The 20,757-nt window shown below is 47.5% G+C and overlaps 1 protein-coding gene across 2 annotated transcripts in view; it reads right to left on the bottom strand.

The window, feature by feature from the left end:
- INPP5D (inositol polyphosphate-5-phosphatase D) overlaps positions 1-20,757 on the bottom strand; it is a 45,367-nt gene that overhangs the window by 16,063 nt on the left and 8,547 nt on the right. For both annotated transcript variants that reach the window (XM_031604975.2, XM_031604974.2), the window contains exons 3-10: positions 9,325-9,475; positions 7,588-7,759; positions 6,291-6,431; positions 2,663-2,750; positions 1,950-2,030; positions 1,729-1,800; positions 1,343-1,466; positions 149-255 (exon numbers count right to left, since the gene is read on the bottom strand). In XM_031604975.2, the coding sequence (XP_031460835.2) occupies positions 149-255; positions 1,343-1,466; positions 1,729-1,800; positions 1,950-2,030; positions 2,663-2,750; positions 6,291-6,431; positions 7,588-7,759; positions 9,325-9,475 (936 nt within the window). The remainder of the gene's footprint in view (positions 1-148; positions 256-1,342; positions 1,467-1,728; positions 1,801-1,949; positions 2,031-2,662; positions 2,751-6,290; positions 6,432-7,587; positions 7,760-9,324; positions 9,476-20,757) is intronic.

Consider the following 20,757-nt stretch of genomic DNA (forward strand, 5'->3'; position numbering starts at 1 on the left):
CTATATGTGTCCAGAACAAAGAAATTTCATTTTTTGCTAAGCCAACTACATCCTTCAACAGTTTCTTTTACTGATAAAGAATGCCCTTTGTACCTTTCCCCCCCCAGATCTGATCCAGGCTGGCAAGAAGGAAATGCTGTGTATTTACCTTGGAATCAGAAAAAACATATTCCTTCCGCTGTGTTTTTTCTTTTTCTGTTTCCAGCACGATGACCAGTTTGTTAGGGACCTTCTGAGACTTGATAAGCTGCAAGACTAAACAGAGACTGGGTGGCATGAGCTGTGATCACTGAAGCTAGAATCCCACCAAAACCAAGATTCAGACCCAGACTCAGGACTTACACTGTCTTTTATGTCTAGGGCTGACTTTGTGCTGCCTAACTCCACTTTAATGTTGCTTAATCCTGTTCCCTACAGGAATGGACCCTGCCCTTGAAGCAGAGGCTCCAGATTTCTCCTGCCTGGAGCTTTTGTCCATACTGACCCCTGATGTAGATCTGATGTGAAGCCTTGGCTTCCTGCACACAACCTCTCTGCCTACTTACATTCTTTCCCCATCTGGCAATGAGGAGATAGAATCCCATTTGATGGTAAAGGTGAATAATCCCCATCTAAAATAGCAACTAGATAATTATGAACACGAGCTGGAGAAAACCGTACATGAAAGCTAATCTTGTCAGTCATTGCCAGCAACAGAGAGATTTTCTACAGAGGGAAGAGCCCAAGGGCATAGTTTTCTCTTTGACAAATCCTACTGGTTTTGGCAGTGCTGTTCAGGGAAGAGTGGGGTATGACAAAAAAATCTATAGGAATCTTCAAAGAGCTGTCTGTCTAGAAACATCAGAGGCAAAGGAAAGTTGTTTGACTTGGGCCTTCACAGCCCAAACTAGCATTGCTCATTGGTAAAGATATTGATTCACATATGCAAACAAAAATCAGGGGAAGATGCTCTCTACTGTTGTACTGAAACTGAGTATCTGGCTTTTTACCATCAAAAATTATCACAGGAGTCAACATACACCATGGTTCTTTCCAGCAATACTGCTTTTAGTAGAAAATGGTTCTACTGCAACCAGCTCTAAGGGTAATCAATCTTCCATCGAAACCTGCTCTTCTTTTAGACCAGGAGGCCAGGCAGATTGCCCTTTAAAGCAGTCTGTGAAAGCTGATAACACCAGTGTTGAGTTCCTGCTGTCTGCAGGCTGTTCTGGGGATAGACAGCCAGGCCTGCCTGGAGCTCACACAGCACCCAGGCCAGGCAGACATTCCTATCTTATTGCCCATCCTCCATCATCCATGGGACCAAGCATCTGGTCCACATGTGTGACCTTAAGTATCTTACTTTTCTTATGAGTATAAAATTTGTCTTCTGGGCCATCCTTAGCTCTCTTGATAATCAGTTTTCCCATTTCCACGTCAACCTTGAGATGTATTTTTGAGAAAATTCCCAGAGAATCGGCTTTCACCTATCAGAAAACAGAGGTATTTGTCATAAGCAATCTTATGCACCCCAGTCGGACGTATTACAAAATATAACATTTGCCTGAATTCATAGACACGTACATCATTATGCCAATCCCACCAGTTATCTCTTAAGCATTTGCATGGTGCAAATAGGAACAGCTGTGTTATCTCTGAGGCAGCACAGCACACAACTGAGAGACTGACATAAATCCGCACGGCTGTCCCTCTACAGTCTGGTCAGCATTGTTAAAGAAGAATGTTTACCTCAAAAGTTACAGGGGGGATGAGGGAACGGCGGTGTGTTGAATCAGGGCCTTCGATCAACAGTGTTTTCACCTGGAAAAGAACCTGTGCATTACCCTGAGGGTAAGGAAGTCGGAGCAGAGGAGTCTTACTGTGCACTTATGATGAGCCAGAGACACAAGAGATGTGTAAATAGAGGTGACAGATGACATGAAAACACTGTAAGATAAATAAAAGTCTACCTTCTCCTCAATGGAAGACAGCAATGAGACCAGCTGATTGAGTTTCAGTACAATATTGACTGGACTGGCTTCACCAAGCATCTGATAACCACAACACAGAAACAAAAAGAGAGGGATGTATAATTACCAAACCCACAGAGCATTGCCTGGAAGTCTCTTATCTGTAATGAGCAGCACGAAGGCACAGCGTTTGGCTGAATGTATGGCAGGATTGAAGGGCAAATTTGCAAACCTTGCCTATAGGCTACAGGTATGGACATGCAAGGGAGTCATTTGGGGGACAGGTTTGCAGGGCTCAGTCCTGGACTTGTGTATTTCTGGGCTACTGGTGAGGAGAGCAAAGTCAGAGGACTTAGGTGGGCTTTGGGTAAGAGTGATTTGGCAGTCAAACATCCTGAAGTGTGTGGAAAGACAAAGGTGCAGTCGTAGCCCACAGACCGAGGGAGGATGCGGGGACAGAAGTCCTCAGGCAGTTTGCTGCATTTTCCCCTGGGGCAGAAAGGGAAGCAGGCAGAGGAGACTATGGGATAACTGAAACTGTGGGGTGTAACTCATTGTGTGCCCTCTGCATTGCAGCCAACATGAGGCTAAAGAGAACATAGGTTGTAACTCATCACCTGCAATCAACCAAAGCGTTGCTGGGATATCAGAGCCCCCAGGGACCAACCACCTGTACACCTCTGTTCTCATCTCCCACCTTCCAGCCAGCTTACCTGCGAGCGCTGATGGATGCCAGGGTGCAGCTGCTGCTCAAACACCTTCTGGATGGACTCCAGAGATGGGAGGGTCCGGGAGGCTTCACTGGGAACAGAGAGGTGGCAGAGGCCAAAGGCTGCGGTCAGGTCTCCGGCTCAGTTTGCACGGGTCTCTTTGCACAGAGCTGCACAGGCACACGCTCACACTAGGGCTGCTTTCAGCAGCTGCCAAGCTCCTGTCCCCCCAGCTCACTGCCCGCTCCATTGGTGGGATGGGAGATGAGAGCCTTTCTCAGCTGTCCCACTGCTACTGCCCATGAAGGCCAGTTGGAGTCGGACATCCAACTCTGCCTTGCCATAGCAGGGTGTGGGCTGTTCCTCTGCTTCCAGAGATGGAAACTTCTCATGTCTCTCTGGGAAAAGGTCCCAGTCTGGCCCAAACCAGAGGACAATCAGCATCTTACACAACAACATCAAATGATATTTCCACTCCAAAACCCCAAAACCCAGCCCTGTTTAAAGCCCATGGATGTCCCAGCTCGGCGTAGCAGGGTCCTTGCAGAGGACACTGGCAAAGAGGAAACTAATTTTTTTTTCTGATTTTTCAGCTCATGTGACACAGAGAGGCCAGGCACGGGAACCTGTGGGTTACAGTGAGATTCCTTCAGCATTTCCCAGCTGTATCCCACAGGATGCTCATTTGTCAAAGTGCTGCTGTATGAACTTGGCACAGAAGCTGTGGTCCGATCATGACAAGGCTTATCATGGAAAGAGCACACAGGGAGTGCAGGTCAAAAGGAAGGGGATGGTGGGAGCAGTGCTGCGATGCCTTCACCAAGCAGAGTCAACTGTGAATATTAATGATTTCCCAAGTCTGCATAGACCGGATTTTACTCCGTGTTTGTTGGGGAAAGTGCTCCAAAGTGAAAGTACGTCTGCCTGCCTGCAGATTAGATATGATTAATTGCCTACTAAGCACTCTGAAATTTCAGCGAGGAAGACTTTGCCACAGGGCAGATAGAAGACACGTTTAGGAATGTGAATCTGCTAAAACTAGTCCTGCAACACCAACATTCAGCTTTGGATCTGCTAGAGCTGATGGCACTGCCAATGGCTCTGGCTCTAAACCACGATTCCCATTGATTTCTGTGGCTATTGAGTCAGGCTCAGGAGGCAGCAGGCTGTTGCTGGAGAGTTAGGTTAAGTTCAGTTTGAAAAGAAAGACAGGATACATACTGAGACCCAGAGGCCAGGATATAGGGCCCATCTCTCAAAAACAGAGCAGCAGTCACTCAAACCTGTTCAGCAAAGATTTCTCATGGGAAAATTGCCCTCTGTTTACTGTACAGCACAGTGCATTGCATGGGTGTCAGGGCTGGGGGAAGAGTCTCTGCAGGCGTTCAAACTTAAAACCACAACGTGGTTTGAATGGCACTTTTGTTTTCTACTCTTGATAGTGTAAAGGAAATACACGTCGTCATCTTTATTGAGGTGCCAGAAGCCTTTGTGTCCACATAACAACTGCACCAGTGCCGGTGCCTTAAATGCCCCATGTGGACAACACCCAGTGAGGAAGGATAAACAGATCCCTGGTCTGACATAACCTGGCTGTGTTTTATGCGCTGGGCTCTGGGGAGCTGCAAGAGACCAGAATACAGCATTGCCAAAAGAAAAAAGGTTTACAACCATCAGCCTGGCTCAGCAGCACCAGGAAATGGAAAGCAGCTTAAACTTCAGAGAAAGGGCTCCGAGTTGTGACAATTGTTTTGGTTTTTTTTTCAACCTAGCCCCAGATATTGTGAAAATAATGAAATTGAACATAATAAAGGGAAGAGAGGACACAGCCCAACAATATAGGAATTATTGATACCTCCAGCTGGAATCCCTGGAGAAAGCAGAGATAAACAAAAACTAAATTCATGTAATGGCACTGATGGAATGGAAATTCAGAAGTCTGATGAGGGAAGGAACATAAAACCCCAGCCAACCTCAGAGATTCTGCACAACACAGTAAGACACCCAAGCACAACAACTGGACAACTCAAGCCAACCAAGCAGTTTGGGTAGGATGGAATCACAACTGGAAGAGCAGAGGAGGGGTTCCTCAGGGAGATCTCTCTGAGACTGCTGTACTTGGCAGGTCTTCACGGAAAAGACAGCAGAGAAAGCAGCTGTGTCTGACAGAAATAAGTCAGAAGTGGGGGGAAAATACTGCCTGCCCTTTGCTGTGTCTGTGAAGTGCTGTGCCTCTGAGCTCCTCCTGTAGAACTGCCCCAGGTCTGGTCGAGGATGGTGCTTCCCAAAGCCCAGTCACCAAGAAATCCCAAAGGATCCTCTGATCTATTTCAGGAAATGGAAAAGCTGTCCTGGCTATTGAGAGGACTGCAGACCAGCTGCTTCTCTTTCTTTCTTGCCATCCCATACACATTTATGAGGAACAGGGTTACGAAACCCAGATGAGGTCAAAAAGAATAAGAAGTTGGGAATGGAAAAAGCCAGCCATCAGCAGAACAGCAGCACTGGAGGTATTTTGGTAACTCAAAACTCTCACTTGTGATTTCATTAGATTCTGGTTTCCATCGCACAGATGTATTCTTATCTGGCCACCTGGGTCTCCCCCTCTGTGGGTGTGGAGAAGCAGAACCCTCACGCAGGGTGCAGAAAAAGTGCAGCTCTCTGCATGACCGACCCTCAGCCCTGTGGGCAGCTGGCTTCTGGCAGCAGCAGGGCTGCACACACCTCACCCTCTGCCTGGTAAAAACCTGCACTGTGCCACAGCCTCAGGGCAGTAATTGCGGTGCCAAGCAGCCGAGAACATCGCTCACCCTCTGCCTTCCGTGCTCAGGTTAATGCTAAGCAATCAGCAGCACCCTTCATTTAGCTCCGTCTCAGCTATGGTGAGCTCTGTCAGCACAGGGCTGGGGGAGGAAGATATTGTAAGCAACAGACACAAATGTGGAAGTCGGCCCTCTGCTTTCTTTAAGATGTTTGCAACACTGTGTGCTAACCTTGTCTGCTTTACAGGCACCACAGAGGGGAAATCACATCTTTCCACAAGAGAAAACACAGGGAGCTCCTCAAGGTTTTGGTCCCCTATTGGAGTTTTCCTATGTGGGGCCTGGAAGGGCTGTAAATAGGAAGGGTAAATTTGTAATCTGGGCTTGTTTCTCTTTACATCTGAGCTGGGCCATCAGTGGGATTGCTCTTGGTTCGCAGTGCTTTCGTGGGAAGGGAAATCAGCACTTCAAGCACAGCTAAACACCAATATGTGTTTATTTCCAGAAACGATTTCTGCTTGACAATTCTGTGGGTGTCATTTATGCAATACCAAATTATGGAGTTAATCGGTTCTAGTGCTTTTTTTTTTTTTTTCTTTGTTTTCTTTCTAAACTAAATTAAAAAAAAACCACCTCCATCGACTGCAACCACCCACAGGTAAGCTTCACTTTCACAGCTGTGTCTTTTAAAGAAATCTCACATCTTTGGACCAGAATTACAGGTCATGGGATGCACATATAATGTTTTTGAGGATAAGCAGATTCACTGTACCAGAAATGCAGGTTTTGAATGCATGTATGCGGCACTTATATTAGACTACACTGTTACAGCATTATACTGTTATCTCTGAAAATCAGCCTGTAATTACCTGAAGAGTCCTTTGCAAAGAAGTGCCAGCAGCTTCTTCAGCTGGGGAAGATTGCTTGAACCCGTCTGCACCATCTCTAAGTCACTGATGATGTGAACTCGCAGGTAATCCTGGATGAGTTTAAGGTGCTCATCGGAGACACTGTGAAAGAGACACACACGTCAAAAGCCAGCTCTCTGCTCCCAAATATCGGGCAGATTTGTTGCTTCTTTTTTAATAAACCTCCGCTGCCAGCGCAGACAGATGGAGGCAGTTTGCATTGGATCTCAGTGTAAACACACAGTGCTCTAAATTGGACTATGGGTCTCCCACCATCAGCAGGTGCTGTCACCTTCTCCTCTCTGTCCTTCACCACCCTAGGTTCTCTCTTGCCTGATACCAACCTCCTGCACCAGGAGAGCTCTTGTGATGCCTGGCTTTGAAGCCGGGCTGCTGTGAGACAACAATGTGGGCACTGTGGGGAGATGAAGACCCCCTTCCACCTCATCACGTCCCGCTTGGAAGGTTTGACTCCAAACAGTCCAAAACAATCTTAAGAGGTGCTGAGACTGCAGAGCTGAGCAGATGCTCCCCTCCTCCCTGCCCCTGTGGACTCCAGCAAGTCCAAGCAGTCTGTATGTGCCGTCCCATGCCCCGACAAAAGCAGAAAGTCCCAGCAGATGAAATGATGCAGGCAGCTGACCAAAACTGGGTTTCTCTGTCAGCCAGCTGCTGCTGGGCGATCACAGCAGGACCGGTGCTGCCACGCACTGCAACTGCTTGCTCAGCCTCCCACTGCCCTGCCCACAGACAGACATGCCTTCTCATTCATTTGTTTTTTAAAACTTTTGCACATCTGACCATCCAACGTCACGCAGCTTCCTCTAAGGCTTCTGTGTCACACGTGGGACAACGTGAGTCAGACCTGTAGCTGGAATAAATCAGCACTGACTACCTGGAAATCCACTCACCAGCTTATTCTTTTTGAGGACCAGCTGATGCTTCCTGATAAAATCTGTAGCTTAGGCACATAACTACGACACCAAGTTATCTAAGATAAGTTCTCTATGATACTACTGTACTTTATATTCGAAACCAAAGTCTGCTGTTGATTTTAGTACTTTAGAAAAGTACTTTCTCTAGACCATAAGGTGTAGGCAACACATCACACCTCTGTATACATATATATATATATACATTTGGTGGTATAAACAAAGAGTAGTTTGGCTAAGTTGAACAGGACCCCAGCTGCCCCAGAGAGAGGCAGAGCTCAGAGCTGGATGGAGGGCTGGTTCTGCTGCCCTGTGGCCAGCCTCACCTGCTTGTGTCCTGGTACTGCAGTCGCTGGAGTAGTGTCTCAGAAAGGGACAGCTTGTTGACATCCGCCACCCTGGAGTTTTCAGGGAGAGAAGACACGTCCTTCGTCTCGCTGCCTGGCAGTGCCATGAGGATGTTGCGTGGGGGCAGGATGGGAGGCGTGGGTACCTGGTCTGCCAGGAGGAAGGGACAGGCACAGTCATCCCAGCAATGTAACCTTGTCCCCCCTTCCCACCAGGAGCGCAGAGTCTGCACCCCACAGTGGCAGTCACTGCAGAAAGCATCCCTTCTGAAAGGTCTTCAGTTTCACAGCTGGAAAGCTCAGGGCTCAATACTGGCCCAGTATATCAGTGGTGTGAGGCCAACACCACTGAGCCACCAGGCTTGGACCTCATGCACAGCCAGCACACGCTGTGCCTCAAAGTATAACTCCATCCATCCACTGTCCCAGCCTCACTGTGATTGTCCCAGCTGCAGAGCAGCCACAAAGACTAATTATGAACATAATGCTTAAAAAACACAGCTATACCCATCCATTACCATTATCATGGAGCTGTGCTGCTGGGGCAGATTGGATGAAGGGGCACGGTGGAGTGAGCACCTGAAGCTGCTAATGGAAAGAAGTGGACAGCTAAAGTAAGCAAAGACAAATGGAGAAAACATAATCCAATACAAAGGGGCCAAGTACTCTCCTTTGCCCTGCAGTGGTCAAGTGGAATGTGCAAAGTGTTTTCCTGCCCTCCCACATTGCTGTCATCCTGCCTTCTCAGCACCCTACTCCTGCATCTCCTGGGAGAGGAGTGGGTTCCTCTCCATCTATCCGAACCATGGTTGTCTTTCTTTTCATGCCTCCTGCTCCACACTTTGTTATGCCTGTAGCTGGTTGAGTTGTGAGCTTTAGTTTGGCTATTTCCCAGTGGTGGGTTTGTCCCATTGCTGGTTGGTGCTGACCCATTGCTCCTGCACAGAGCTGTGACCCACAAAGCCACCACAGCAATGAGCAGCAGCATGGCTCAGCCATCTGCAGACAGAGGCATCTCTGCAACTGTGTGTGAGATGGACTGACACCTGGAGCCCTGCGTGGTTCCAGAAGGATGGCACCACAGGGTCTACAAAACCAAAACCTGCCCATAAGCGGCGCAGCCCAAGTGCCGATATCTCTTCATCTAAAGGCTCTTAGTCTTGGCTAGGACTTCATTCCCTGCTGCTCGCCTCTCTGTATTATTTTTGCTGCAGTTCCCTCCCCCGCTCTGAGAGCAGATTTAGTGCAGCTGGCCAAAAAAAAAGCAAAAAAAAAAACACCAAGAACATCTTTCCTGAGCAGCTTTGCAAAATTTTGTTCTGTTTCTTCATTAGATATTCAAGGCAAAATTTTCCAGCTCCAGAGAACTATTGGTTTGTACAAACGTATGCAGGCACACCGATCTGCTTTAGTGCAGACTGCCCATCACAGGGACTGCGTCCATCAGACAGGTTTTGTTGTGGTGCACATCATTTCCAGACAGACATCAGCAAAGACAGGAAGGATGGCTCTGTGGGCACGACCTTCCCCTGGGAGATGGAGAACAATGAAAGACCCAAGAGATGACCTAGGAAAAATCCCAGGAGCAAACCAAGTGACATTGATATATAATAGTTGGGATGATGCTTCTCTTCATCGTACATCTGCCTCCATACAAAGCTAGACTAGATCAAGTGTCAGGCTTGGCCTCAGCCAGCGACAGCGTGGGTTTCTTACCAGCATCCTCCTCTGGTTCGTCGGCAGCCTCCTCCTCCTCTCGTGGCACGGGATATTTGAGGTGCCACACCAGCCCCATGTTCTCTTTCTTGTAAAATTCTATCAGTTCCTCCAAGTTATCAAAATACTTCACAGGAACTCCCTCTGATGCCTGAAACAAAACGCAGACGCTGTCATGGCCTGGGATTTCCAACCACTGAAGTGCTGCTCTTCACAGGAGGAAAAGCAAAGTCTTAGGGAGAGAAAAACCCACAGCTGCTGTCCGGAGAAAGGCAGCATGGCTCTCCCTGCCCATCTGACTACAGGCTCTGTGCAGAACGACTTCTGCAGTACAAACATAAACGGATAAGCACACACACGTTCCAGCCAGTGTCAGCAAAAATGGCAGCTCCCAAGGCTCAGTGAAGCCAAATGGAAGAGCTCTCTCTCTTCATTCAGTGTGCTTGGCTCCAAGCAAAGGGAATCTTTAAAAACAAAGAGTTCTCCCAGATTAATTTTTGCATTCCCTCTCCTACTGAGCACAAACCCCCGGACTGTGCAGCACTTTGCAGCATGCAGGCAGAACTCTCCTGCGAGATGGCAAGATAAACACATCTAAATCTAGATGCTGGCATCCTGTCCCTTCCAGATTCAAAGGCTCAGAGCTATATTCAAGTGAAACCAGCTAGCAAGGCACTGCCATGGCAAAAAAAAGCTCGGATGATTCCTTCCAATACTTGAAGGGAGCGCATAAACAGGAGGGGGAACAGCTGTTTGTGAGCTGGATGGTAGGACAAGGGGGAATGGTGTTAAACTGAGACAGGGGAGATTTAGGTTGGATATTAGGAGGAAGTTTTTCAGCCAGAGGGTGGTGAGGCACTGGAACAGGTTGCCCAAGGAGCTGTGGATGCCCCATCCCTGCAGGCATTCAAGGCCAGGCTGGATGTGGCTCTGGGCAGCCTGGGCTGCTGGTTGGTGACCTGCACATAGCAGGGGGTTGGAACTGGATGAGCATTGTGGGCCTTTTCAACCCAGGCCATTCTGTGATTCTATGAAGATTTAGGAAGCCAAGGACACAGTGAGCATCAGGACAATGCTGCACTTGCCAGCTGCATTTTAACTATGACTATACTAGAACTAATCTCAAGAAAGGGATACTTGCAGAGAACAAAGGCAGAGATAAGGCCTAGACATCCTCAGAGGCAAAGTTTTAGAGCAATTCCATCCATACATGTTTTAATTACGTCCAAAGTTGCTGTGAAGTGAACAACTGGCTGCAAAAACAGAGCTCTAATCCAACTCTGAACTCCTTAACCCACTGCTTGGGTTTGCCCAATCTCTCATTATCTCTTAAGTTAAGAATTAAAAATAAGAGGTTAAATAGGAGAAATGTTGGCATAACTTTTAAGTGAGCAGAACGCAGAAAACAAAATGTCTCCAGCAAGTCCTAGCAACAACAGCAGCATTTCTTTTTAGTTCTTCCCAAAGAAAAAAATCTCAGACCAGAAATTAGGACAAAGTTTTCAATGCAGAGCCATGTCTGAAGTGCCCTCAAAGCCTGTCATCAAAGCACCTCTCTTTTTTAACTACACCTGCACATCTCTAAAGGCACAGCAAGAAGCATTTCCATAACAAATACACACAATGCCTGAGAGCTGTGCCTGCACAGTCTCCTGCCCTGTCTCCCAGGTGTTCCTGCAGTTATTAAGATGTATTATTCTTGTTAGCTAGACAATTCAGCATTAAGGCAACACACAGACAAACACAGGATTATGTTTTGGTTCTGCCCCGAGCTACCCTAGAGGGCACCTGGAAAAAGGCATGAGGTCCTTCATAGCCTAAAGCACACAGAGAGCAAAGAGGAGAGAAAGTGTTGCCATCTGCACCTTTGTAGGAGGAAAGCTTTGCTGTCTGAGCTCTCTCCCACCTCTCTCAAACTCCTGCAGCTCCTCCTCTTTCCAAACTTGTCTTCTTACTCCTACTCCTCTTACCAAAGACCTCGCTGCTTGCTTGCTTCCCTGGGTGGATGGGGTGAGCATCCCTCTCCTGCCCCAATGCTGCCAAGGGTGCCTGCAAAGCACAGCGTGCCTCTGCAGGCCAAAAGGAAGGGAGAAGAAAGGCTGAATTCACACTGTTTTGTTGCTGAGGACAGTTCAGCCTCTGAAACCGTCCTGGTCTCTGTGGTAACCAGAAGCAGCAGCATTTTGTGTACAGCCTCCTTCCTCTAACACAGCGCATTGCATTCCAGGAGCAGACCGATGCCTGTGGTCCAGCACAGGTTCCCCAGGCAGGCCACAAACCCCAGCTCCCGTGCAGGGACATAAGTGCAGAGAGGCTCCCCTTCATTTCTGGCTGCTCTGGCAACCCACCATGAACACCAACCCTGCCATCTCCTTTCACAAGGGACTACAGGGACCTGTGCCACAGCAGCCCTGCTCTGAGCTGCACCCTGAAGGGAGGCAGGCCCCGTCTGGCAGTGCTGGCTGCTCTGACAGCCCTTCTCCAAGTGCTCAAAGCAAACGGGACCGACTCTCCACCGCACACAGTGAAGGCAAAGGACGGCACTTTATGTTATGGTGCTGCTCAGCAGGGAGCTGAACGTGCATCCCGAGCGGCTGTGCAGACAGCAAGAGCTGCAACAGGAAACGGAACGGTGGGTCAAGGGGCTGTGAGTGGCTGTGGCCAAGAGCAGGGGGGGGAAGGATGGAGGAGGCTTCGAACTCCTTCAGCTCCCTCTTGATGTGGGGGAACTCCAGGACCCTCCCTGACACCGCAAAAGCAACAGCGGCCACACAGCCTGGCTGTGCATCGCAGGGATCTGAGAGCAAAGATCACTGGATTGTTCTCGCTCGTTTTCTTTTGTATTATAATTGTTATTATTTGCAAAGATCTCAATAGAGGAAGCACATGGGAAGGGCTGTGCCCCTCCGGCACAGGAGTGCCCAACAACCCCGTCTGCCTGTTGCCTGTGCCGTGAAAAGAGCTCTTCTCTCTGCACAGAAACACAGCTAAAACCGTACGCTGTCTGACACTGAAAGCAAGACTGCACAGCATTTGCCTCTCCCCTTGGGGAAAGGATGAGAACAAACCCTGCGTGACAAACGCTCGTCACGTTGTCCAGCACACAGCTGCAAGGTGTTTGGGTTCCACCAGACACACAAGTGCTGTGTGAGCCCCTGACAGCCACAGCATCGCTGCGAGGCACGGCGTGACAGAGCCTTCCTGCAGCGGTGCGACCCCCCAGCTGGGACTGCAGAGCTGGTACCCGTGCAGTGTGATGCAGGGAGCCCATCTGGGCTGCAGCCAGAGCGTGGGCTGTGAGGTGAGCCTGCCTAAAGGCCGGTCAGACCGTTTTCACTGCCAGCGAGCAAAGCAAAGCAGCACGCGGTTAGAACATGAGCTTTCCTCAGGCTTGAATTTGCAGATAAGGTTCATAGGTTAGGGAGGAAAAGCAGTGGTGGGTAGCACGGTGTCAGCACTGTGTCGGTCAGCATCTTTTAGAGAACGTTAGTGAAAACCAGACCAATGGTGCACTCTGAATAAACTTACTCCAGACAGGAGGACAGCAGCAAGGCAAAATGGAGCCTTAACTCCGTGCAAACCTGCTCTGGTGTTTGAGATGGGGAGCAGAGGCAGAACAAGGCAATGCAAACCAACCGAGCAGGATGGGGCAGCACAGAACAAGCTGGAGCCACCCAAGCAGCACCCAACAATGAAATCCACTTCCCGCCCCCCCGCCTCCATTTAGCAAGTAACTATTTCCTCTGGGTTATCACAGGATAGATCTTGTTTTAATTGCAGAGTGAATTGTTTCAAGTCACTAGAAATGTGGATGGTGAGTGTCATCTCCACAGCAACACACCACATCCCCAGGAGATCACGCAGCTCCCAGGACACAGGAGCAGAGCTCTGCTCCATGGCACCGTGCTCTGCAGTGATGCCTGCAAGCACCTCCGCCCTGCACAGATGATAGCCACAACATATGGAAAGGAAGCACTGAGAGAGCATATGCAACGCAGAGAACAGCCTGTAAAACAGAACTGCACAAAAGAATCTGGATAAGAGCGAGTCGGAGGCTGCACAGCAATTTCATAGTGAGAAGCTGCATCAGAAAAAGCCTGTGTCTTTCTGAGATCTATTAATGGGACTGTCATATGAGAGCCAGGAAGAAGCTGTCTTGCTGCACTTATCTGGGCTGCTGCACTCAGCCTGGGCGCCATGTTTTAAGGAGCATGTAAAAATAGCAGGGAGAGTCCCCAGGAGAAACGACAAAGGTGGCAGAAGAGCTGGAAAATGTGATTTACAAGAAAAGCTCCAAAGAACCTTTGCTATCTTTGTAGCCTCCCTTTGCACGCTCTCTAATAGCTTAATGTTCTATTGCTAAAGCCTTTCATCGCTGCTGTTTGGTTACGTCTTGTGGCCCCTTTCCATCTACTTAAATGTTCTGATAGGTTTCGTTACAGCTGATCATCTTTTCTTCCTTTACATCTGGTATAAAAAGACCAACAGGGCCCAGCCTAAGTCTGCTCTTCTTTGTTATCTCCAAGCCACGTCATCTGGCCAACAGAACATCCTGACAACACCGAGCTCCAAGGATGGAGATGCAGCTCTGAGCAGAGAACTCCAGGAGAAGCTGCAGGTGAACTACGAAGGCAAAGTGAAAACAGACTGAAAAGACGTGAAGCCTAAATGAAGGCAGGCAAGGAAGTGGTTAAGTTGGGGCTCATTACAACAACCGTATAAATAGATGGCACAGGAAGTCTGGGGCCCTCAGAAGGAAGAGGAAGTGTTTTCCTTTCCTGAGCCAAGGCACAAGGAGGAACTAGGAAACTGGTCATCTGCTTGCATTGCTTAAGTCCAGTCCTTTCTAACAAAGTGCCTTACGCCAGGTACTTAAACCCAAATACAGGCATTGCAGTAAGTTTTCAAAGTTATAAAACTGTTGTAAAACCCACAAAGTGAAGTGGAAGCTGAAAATCAGGTCGCTCCTACTTGGCTGTTAAATGCTGGCAGAAATTTCTTTTTCCTTTTCCATTTGAAAAAGAAAAAAAAAATAAAATTCATAGGTTTCCTGTTGCAGCAAACAGTTGTCAGGGATTGCCTGCTAGCTAGGAAGCCTGTGGGGCATCTTTATATTTCCTTTTGGCACTCAAGGAGAAGTTTGGTTACTGTGCCAGAGATGAAAAATAGCTGCTTACATCAAAGAAAGGCTGTGCCATAGAGAGACGTGGGCATGGGCACGGTGCTGATGGGTCAATGCATGGACATACGGGTCTTAGGGGTCTTTTCCAGCCTTCTTATTTATAGATGAAATCTCATGCTGAGCAATTCATTTCACAGGAATGAGACCAGAGATAGGAATCACAGCTGGGACAAAAAGCTACTTCCCAAAATACAAGCCGCCCAGAAATGTGCTCTATTTTGAATGTAATGCATGGGTAGGAAGAACTTGGGTCTGGGAAGGGAGTGGGAAGGGAGAGGAGCAGTGAGCAGCTGAGCAAAGTGGGGATCCTGTGACACAGAGGGTCGGGAAGGGGCTCCAGTAAGTGGTGGGACCCTGGGGTCTTGGCATGGAACTGGGCAGAAGGGAAAGGATAAGGGCAGGAATCCAAGGAACTTGGGCAAAGATGCTGGCAGGTAGCTCCAAAAAATGTATGAATTCTGGAAGAATGGCAAAGCTCCTGGGGGATACAAAAGCTGAGTAATGCTGGAGAGAACTGGAGGTGAATAGTCCCTGTCTCCTCTGAGACAGCCTTCTCCTGTCCTGCAGACAGCCTGGTCCCCACGCTTGGGTTTGCTTGCTCATGCTGCTTTTGTTACAGTGGCCTCTTACATTTAAGACTTTGGGTGAGAACACAGAAATCAGAAAAATTCTGGGGAAGTGAGTTTCAGAAGTTCTGAACGAGATTATGGTTGGAAGGAAATGAGGAATTGCAATTTAAGAGCTATGCATTACTTCCAGATTGCGCTCCTGGCTGAAACATTGCAAACAAAAAAACCTTAAGTTAAAATGAGAAAATAGAAAATTGCTGCTTTGTCAAGCCTATAATAGCCTTTCTGTTCCTAAAATGAAACGGAAAGATATCATTGCATATTGCCTCTACCATGGACTCCACCTCTTTATACACAGTACCAACTTAAGAGATCCCGTACATGAATTACTGGCACCGCATCGCAATTCCTTTCTCATTATGTGCATTAAAAATGGGAACATTAAGTGATTCTCACTCTTTCATACTAGGGCACACAGAACATCTGGTAAAGCTCTGCTCCTATTTCCTTGCTCGCTTGAAACAAGAGCGTGAAATATGAATCCTCTTAATGCCAACTGTAAGCAGGTCAGACAGGTGCAAATGAGCATTTTGCCTCTATTGCTAAGTGGAGACATATAACGATTTCAGATACAGTGCAAATCTAGTTAAAAACCTGAACTCTTTCCTAATCTGATTCTGGCCACAATAGCTATCATTTTTTCCCATCTATAATTCCATGGAAAAGACTTGGGACAGTCTTTCCATCCTGCTCATGCTGTGTTAACTGTTTAACACTTTCTACATACAGAACGTGAGCCCCATTTGAGTTAACCTTAAAAGGATCCTGTCGTATCAGCCACTTCTCATCTCCTCTGGCCCTGCAAGGGTTTTCATCTGTGTGATTCCACCCAGGCTTCATTCTGGCAGCCCAATGATCATCTACATTCACAGGTATAAAAATGCTCTTGTGGCAGAATTGGGACATTTCGAAATAATCTGTTGAAGAGGAGTTTTCAGCAGAGTACAAACCCTGTGTCCTAAAGAAAAACACATTAGAAGTTCTAGAAAGTAAAGGACATACAGAAGTTACCTTGAACAGCCACGATCCCACACTCAAATCCTGTTTCTATTCTGCTATGGCATGCCAGCATTCACACATGAAGCATGGTAATTGCCACATACCTAACTAAAATAGTCAGGTATTTTAGGAACACCAAGTGGTTCATAGAGTGGTTTGGGTTGGAAGGGACTTTTAAGATCACCTTGTCCCAACCCCCTGCTGTAGGCAGGGACACCTCCATCTAGCCCATGTTTCTCACAGCCCCATCCATCCTGGGGCTAGTAATAAAGTGCACCAGCACCACATACGTGAGGTGGTCCTTCACACTAAATAACACATCCAAACTCAAGCTATCAGAAGGGGTTTTATCAACACAGCACATTATGGTCCAGCTTTTAACAAGAGACCCCTCCTGAGCGACTGAAGCTTTCATAATTGCTCTGTGTTAGAACAACAACAGCAAGCAAACTGTATGGCTCCACGATGGAACAGGAGGGGCTGGCATCAAATTTAGCTACAGGGTGCACGTCTGCAGAGCCATGGGGATCCAAAGCAATTTTTAGCACTTCTGAAAGTGCGTGGGTAGAATTGAAGCAAAAGTTTGGGAGTACATTTCTTCTGTGTAATTTGAACACCAGCCTGGCACTTTTTGGTTTTCTACTGAAAAGCATCAGCTCTTTGAGTCAAATGAAAATTTCCATTTTTGGCACTTGAATAAGTAGCTCAGCCCTAGTGGTTACCAAAAGAAGCCTGAAAACACAGGTTCTCAAGAATCAGTGAGACAACCAAAGGCGGAGAGGTTAACAGCCATCATTTCCAAAGGCACTTCCCAACTGCTCTTCAGTTTTTCCCCCATTGGAAGGCAACCTCTTTGTTTCCCAAGGAGGCTGTAGATGCCCCATTGTGGAGGCATTCAAGGCCAGGCTGGATGTGGCTCTGGGCAGCCTGGGCTGCTGGTTGGCAACCCTGCACATAGCAGGGGGTTGGAACCAGATGAGCACTGCAGTCCTTTTCAACCCAGGCCATTCTGTGATTCTATGATTCAGTAAGCAACACCCTCAAGCAACAGTGAATGGGGTTGGAAGTTCCACAAGAAGGAACTTTTCCCTGAAGCAGGTGAATGTGCATCTACACCAGCTGTGCCTGCACAGATTGGTCCTGCACTACACTTTGGGATGTCCTCTAAGCTACGTGGGCAGACAGTGGAGGATCCATAATCAGCTCTCCGCCTTCCCTGTTGTGTTCTATGCTGAATGGATCCCACTTTCAACAGACATCGAGCACTAAATATGACTGAGCTATGTAAAATATCCAGCAAAAAATTAAAAATATCACTAAAAAAGTTATTCACGACGCACCACTAAAGCAAGCATTGCAGGCAGAACATGCATGTAAAACAGCTGCATTCTCTATGTTATACTGCACCACTTTCTGGGATTGCATAATAAAAAACCATACAGCGATGCACAGATAAGCATGAACATCTTAGTGTGACAATTTCCTGTATTCTGCCAGCAAAATTTCTCAGGCTTTTAGCTACAGCAATTGTTTTCTATTGTTGTAACATTTGGGCTGACCACTCGCTCTTTATTTCAAGGGATTACCCCTTGTTTTATTTACTTACTGTAAGACCAAACTCATTAACGCTTTCACAGAACAACACTGCAGCAAAACTGCTCAGCAAGTTTGGAGGTGACACCAAGCCAAGCAGTTGGTACAACAGAAAAAGAGATGCCATGCAGAGGGACGTGGCAAGCTTGAGAAATGGACCCACATGAACATAATGAGGTTCAACAAGGCCAAGTGCAAGGAGTGCTGCACTTGGGTGGGGGCACCCAGCCCATGGCAGGGGTTGGGAGTGGGTGAGCCTTAAAGAACCATCCAACCCAACCATCCTGTGATTGTACAAATGTAACCTGAAGAAGCACTCTCATTTAACAAAACCCACCATGAAACTGAATGCAAACAAGAATTCTCAGATCTTCACCTTTTATGCTCTCCCTAAACAGTATCTCTGGAATAAAACTGGATGTGAAGCTGAATTTTTTTTTTTTTTAATTGGACACAACCCAATGTTTCTATTTTTGCACGTGCAGGGATGTGGCACTCAGTGAAGGTGAACTTCTGGAAAGGTAATGGAATGCCTTTGTGAAAACCAGCACTTGTGGCTTCTATTGCAATCAGTCTCAAAGCACACCTTCTGCTGACTGCATCAGGTCACTACCTACATCCCTGCCAAGTTTGGAACATGAGGTCTGATCCAGAGATCCCTGCGAATTGTAGTTCAGGCTCAACACAGAGCACTGCCAGCTCATGGCCAGCTTGGCTGTGCTTTGTCCATGAGGCTTTTTGATCCCAGCTTTGTTGGGCATTACTTCAGCATACTGGAAAAGGAAAGCTTTAGAAGAATGGAACCAGAAGAAGGGCACTGATTTCAGCGGAGAACCAAGATGGAAAACTGTCAGAAGTGATGACCTGAAGACAGAAGTTGGGCACCTTCTAGTAGTTCTCACTCAATTACCAGCCTTCCTTTCAAATGTGTTTGCAGAAGTGGTTGATTTGGAATGAGAATATCTACAGGGGTGGGCAGAACTTCCTACGCAGGGTTTGATGCTGGAGAAGGCTTCTGTGACATTGGAGACGGGCCATTGCTCCCAACCCCCAGCCAAAGTGTCAGGCTCATTTTTGTGCCAACAGCAAACTCAAGCACTCATGTTTGTGTGCTCATGTGCTCACAGCAGGACCCGAAAGATCCCATGGGGCAGCAAAGAGCAGCTGGGTGCGTGGCCGTGGGTGGTCGAAGACTTTTGAAAGGAAAATAAGGTGAAACGATTACTCTTTTTAAACAAGAACTGCTGAACTGATCACTCCGTAACAGATCTAATCTTTACCTTCCGAACCTTAAAATATTTTGCAGCTATATTTTCAGGAAACTGGAAATGTTCTGAAAGGATTCAAACTCAACAAAAGCTGGATATGGTTTGTTTGGATGAAGAATTTTGTATACCGAGGGATTCAGCAGCAGGAATGTGCATGTTTCAGGAAATACCTCGTGTTTTCTTATTAAATCTGCTTCATTCTGTGCTTTTTTTTTAAGCCTGCAAAATGCATTATGTTTATTCCTACCTCAGATGCAACGGCGGAAAGAACATTTTCCTTGTATAAACAGATTTGGATACACTGCAGGGACAAAAGCACACAGATTCTGCTAAGCCCTGACTGCCAATTAATTTCAGTCCCGCGTTTCAAGAGTGTAAAGAGTTCTACAGATTGATCTAAAATCAATGCTGGAAGATATTCAAACTGGAGTTGTATTTTCAGTAATAAAATACAGCTTAAAATAATTAAAATACATATTTGAGCGTGGTAGAAATGCGTTTCCCGTATGTTTCAAGGGATCTTGCTCCTAATTATTCTCTGGTTGTCCGCTTGTCCCTTGTTTCTATGCAAGAAAAGTGATCATCCCAATTACAGCTCAGCATTTCAGTGCCAACAGAGCAGTAAGTTTTCTGTGCAATCGATGATACTGCCCATAGTAACTCAGGCAAACTCAGTTCCACTTTCAGCATTAATTTTCCTCAAAGTACCATGATGGTACCTTGCAGAATCTCACCGTTCCCTACTGAAATACTCCATCCAAGCAACCTTCGAGCAATGCTGCTTCTCCCTTCTCTTGTCTTGCAGCAGTGCAGGTGCAGCTGTCCTGCTGTGGTCCCCTGGGATGCAGCCACACATGCTGGCAGCACACCAGCCCACAGCCACACAACCCTGCCCTCCAGCACACACCTGCCTGGAGGAGGTGGCTGTTCAGGCAGAGCTGCATGCCCCAGGTGGGATGCTTGGAAACACCTCCTGCCTTTCAATTGATGCAGGAGGGATTCAACAGCACCCAGTGCCTCTTAGCTGCAAGCAGAGCGTTGATGTCTTAATGTCTCCATGCTGCCTGCAAGGCAGACTTGTGCCTGCCCTGTCCTCATGGAGCCCGTAAGGCTTTGACATCAGTCTGAGTCAATACAAAAGTAAGGCCTTGTATGTAATACAGAACCATAGAATCACAGAATGGTTGGGCTGGAAGGGACCTCAAAGATCCCCCAGCCCCAACCCTTGCCCAGGGCCCATCCAGCCTGGCCCTGAGCACCCCCAGGGATGGGGCACCCACACTGCTCTCAGCAGCAGTGCCAGGGCCTCACCACCCTCTGAGTAAAGAATTTCCTCCTCAAATCTCATCGAAATCTCTAGTCTTTTAGTTTAAAGCCACTCTCCATCCTATCACTATCAGACCGTGTAAAAAGTCAGTCATCCTCCTGCTTATAAGCTCCCCTCAAGCACTGGAAAGAATAAGTATAATGCACAGCTGGCAGCAGAAGCTCTAAGAGGTCGCAGAGTCGTGAAGGTGTTCACATCACCCAAAGGATCGTGCTTTGCATTATCTCCCACTCAAACCAGCTCAAGTGCAGTTTCCAAGTAGACGGGTTTTGATCAGATACAGACAGATGAACAAACTCCAAAGCAAACCACAAAATCCTTACCACAGAAAACCCTTTCTTGGCCTCAGCTGTCACAGCAGCACACCAATTTACAGTACAGTATCAAAGACAGGGACCAAAACCCCCAAAGCTTTGCCCCTCTCTGCAAGGGGCC

Source organism: Phasianus colchicus, chromosome 10 (assembly GCF_987193195.1).
Source record: "Phasianus colchicus chromosome 10, bPhaCol1.hap1.1, whole genome shotgun sequence".
In the NCBI taxonomy this organism is placed as follows: Eukaryota; Metazoa; Chordata; class Aves; order Galliformes; family Phasianidae; genus Phasianus; species Phasianus colchicus.